The sequence below is a fragment of the Rhagoletis pomonella genome, unplaced genomic scaffold (genome assembly GCF_013731165.1).
Source record: "Rhagoletis pomonella isolate Grant_MI unplaced genomic scaffold, Rhpom_1.0 Rhpom_scaffold_00007, whole genome shotgun sequence".
In the NCBI taxonomy this organism is placed as follows: Eukaryota; Metazoa; Arthropoda; class Insecta; order Diptera; family Tephritidae; genus Rhagoletis; species Rhagoletis pomonella.
Window position 1 is genome coordinate 23514016 of NW_023458561.1, and position 3365 is coordinate 23517380.

Consider the following 3365-nt stretch of genomic DNA (forward strand, 5'->3'; position numbering starts at 1 on the left):
AACGATATTAACCGATGATTAGTGTCAACCAGGCTTTGAGCAACCGGACCTAAGTTGTAAGCAGAAATCAATAGCTCTGGGTAATTCGCCATTTGGATTAAAAAAAATATTTACTAGCACAAATTATATGTGCGGAAAATCATAGAATAACTGTGATTACTTTTTATCAATGTGCACTTCCTCATTTAGGGCCGGTTGTTCAATATCTGGTTATCACTACCTCCCAGTTAAACATCATTATCGACGGTTTTGTCGTCATGCATACAACCTGTGATCGATAAAGCAGTTGTTGTATTTAACCGGAGCTTCTAACTCCTTAAGGGCCGGTTACTCAATGTCTGGTTAACTCTAATCTCCGGTTAAACATAGCTATCGACGTTACCGACCCCGTGTTATATGCATGGGGTCGAAAACGTTGATAAATATGTTAACCGATGATTAGTGTCAACCAGACTTTGAGCAACCGGCCCTAAATCTGTTGTTTTTCTCAACACCAGCACAAGACGGTAATTATTGAGCATAGCAGTGCTAATTTGAGGCTTATGATTATTGGGCACACTTATATGAACATAGATTATTTTTTAGGCGTCGCACAGTGGTCGTAGAAGCCATGTTTTACGCGAAAAATTAGAATGGCTTTTACGAGTATAATAAAACTGCGGGATCGTAGTACTGTTGTAATGCTATCCGAATGTCATAAAATTTATAGTTTGACAGTTGACAGCTCTCAAATCGACAATATTTTTAAAAATTCCACTGATTAGGTTTTTAGACATGCAGATCACGAATGTTTTGTCAACGTAAAACTTTAAGAGTTGATAGCTGCCAAATAAACTGTTAATTTTTCTAAGAATAAGCAAATATTTTTTTTTAAGATGCTAACTAATTTACGTCAAATTATAACCTTAAGAGCTTACAACTGTCGAAGGGGCTGTCAATTTCTCTAGAAATAAGGAACATTTCCCAAAGATTAAACGTATTATGTTTTAAAGCTCACTGATCCCAAGTTCTATATCACTTTCAAACTTTTTCGGTTGACAACTGCCAAATGAACTGTCATTTTCAGTTGAGTATCACAATATATTTGTTTAGCAAAGTTTGATTTATTATATACGAGCCAACATATCTAAAATGAATTTATGATAAAATTATGAAATAATAACAGTAATTATATTTATAAATTAGATATAGTTCGGGCCGTCTGCTTTATGTTCAGCCCAAACAATTTGATCCAGGCCTCAACAGTTTTTTTTTTTAATTTTTTTATTTTATACGAAATTTGTCATTTGCAAAACTTCGTTTTTCTTATTTTTAAATAAAGTTATTCATGTTTGAATTTTTGGAAATTTCGGACGCTGTATTGGATTTTGCATTTTGAATTTTCGTAAACTAGTTTGAAATTTGTAATGATTGTAAAACCTGTAAATACCAAATTTCACGAAAATTCAGTAATTTTTTGAGTTCTTGAACGCCATATTGGATTCGCTATTGGATTTTCGAAAATTGACTTCGGGTTTGTTAAGACACATCTTATAAATAATATGAAGCTAAATATGGAATAAATTACATTAATCTGTAATATTTTAATGCACTTTATGTTATTTGGAACAACTGCTAAAGTTGGTGTAGTGAAATAAAAATGGCCGCCACTCTTATTGGCGCGAGTATGCGCAGATTTTCTTTTCGTAGATCCTTAAGGGGCCCTTGCATTCATTCTTGGTAAAGGAATGAAGATTCTACTCGGTCCTACTCATTAGTTATCCCTTTTTGAAGAAACTATTTCTTGAAAAATAAGCCGTATTATTACGGTGTCGATAATTTAGCAACCAAGTTTTATGAAGTTATAATTTTTCATGTTTAAGAAGTAACACCAAACCAGCAATTACTGTTATAATTGAAAGTTTCCATAAAAGAAAATTTAAGAAAACTATCAACTTATAACTGTTAGATCGTGCGACGATGGAATTCGTTGAATTAAGCGGATTAAACGGCTTGCTAAGCAGATACTATTGAAAATACTAATCAGTTTTGAGTTCCTTGGACATTTATGAATACTAATAGCTTTATTCCGGTAAATTTATCCCAGTTTTAAAATATGCCTTTGTCGCGAAAATAGGGCTTCTCCGACCACTGTACGTCGATATTTTCCAGGTTTTCTGGGCAGTTTTCCGATACTCTCTACCCTATTTTGGCGGCGATCTATTATTAAATATTTAGCATACATAGTGCTTGCTAACACAATCGTTCGGTGCTCAAAAAATAATTCGTATTTATATATAATATTATTGTTAAACAAATTTATTTCTTAATAATCATCGTGATGTGGCTTATATAAGTACCTTATGCATACATTTGTACAAATTTGTAAATTTTATTCATGTACTTGCATGTATAAATATTTAAGGCAGGACGTTGCGACATTGAGCATAATACATACATACATCCATGCATAAAGGTATTGTAAACTAATTTGTAGAAATATGAATTTTTAATACAAAAAACTTAGCATGTGCAAAGATACATAAGTATTTTACAAAACATTTTATTATAATTATATCTTTACATTGTAGTATGGAGTCCTGATTCGATATCTATACAAATTTACTTTGTAGATGATTTTAACTCATGCTTACATATATTCGAGATTTCGGTTGAATTTTTTTCAAAATTTTTAAGATACATACATATGTATACATACATATGTATATATCGCACGTTTAATAATGTAGAGATGTAAATCAAAATTGAAATTTCGAAATAAATCTGTATATTTTTAAACGTGCGATATGTACATATGTATATACTATGTGAAAATATATGTATTTTTAAATTATTTCTTTTTTGTTGTGCTTAAGAAATCACTAACATAGAAAAATTCATTTTATTGTACATTAATTGTAAAATTCGAGGGGGTTTCATTGCCTTAATTCATCATAAATTTTACGTCCATTTTTGCTGTTTTTAATACACACATATTTGCAAAATTATTCGAATTTTTGTAGAGCACGCTCACTACGCTCAATAGGCCGAGCGACGTCTGTAGTTGCGAATATTATTCGCCAAACAGCAAGCAAATATAAATCCAACGAACTGAAAGTAAAAAATGTGTAACTCTTTATTAATTATTTAAAACTAAAGTATTTTTTCATGTAATTTTTTTGTTTGTAATTAATTTCCTTTTATTTGATTTTACTTAAGATATTTATTTTAATCTTTGTTAACTTTTTTATTTTATATTCTTGTCTATATTTTATTTGATTTTTTTATTAATCTTATTTTATTTAACTTATTTTTTATTTTATTTCATCATTCCGTTTCATTTTATTTTATTTTATTTTATTTTATTTTATTTTATTTTATTTTAT

General features: G+C 29.9%; 1 protein-coding gene across 5 annotated transcripts in view; it reads right to left on the reverse strand.

Moving 5' to 3' along the window:
• Positions 1 to 2277: 2277 nt before the first annotated feature.
• Positions 2278 to 3365, reverse strand: part of LOC118742473 (23 kDa integral membrane protein-like) — a 36608-nt gene continuing 35520 nt past the window's right edge. For 4 of the 5 annotated variants that reach the window (XM_036474578.1, XM_036474581.1, XM_036474583.1 and 1 more), the window contains exon 6: positions 2959 to 3090. In XM_036474578.1, coding sequence (XP_036330471.1) covers positions 3019 to 3090 — 72 coding nt within the window. In that variant the 3' untranslated portion in view covers positions 2959 to 3018. Of the gene's footprint in view, positions 3091 to 3365 lie in introns of all 5 variants that reach the window. The other variant, XM_036474579.1, reaches the window with a different exon arrangement.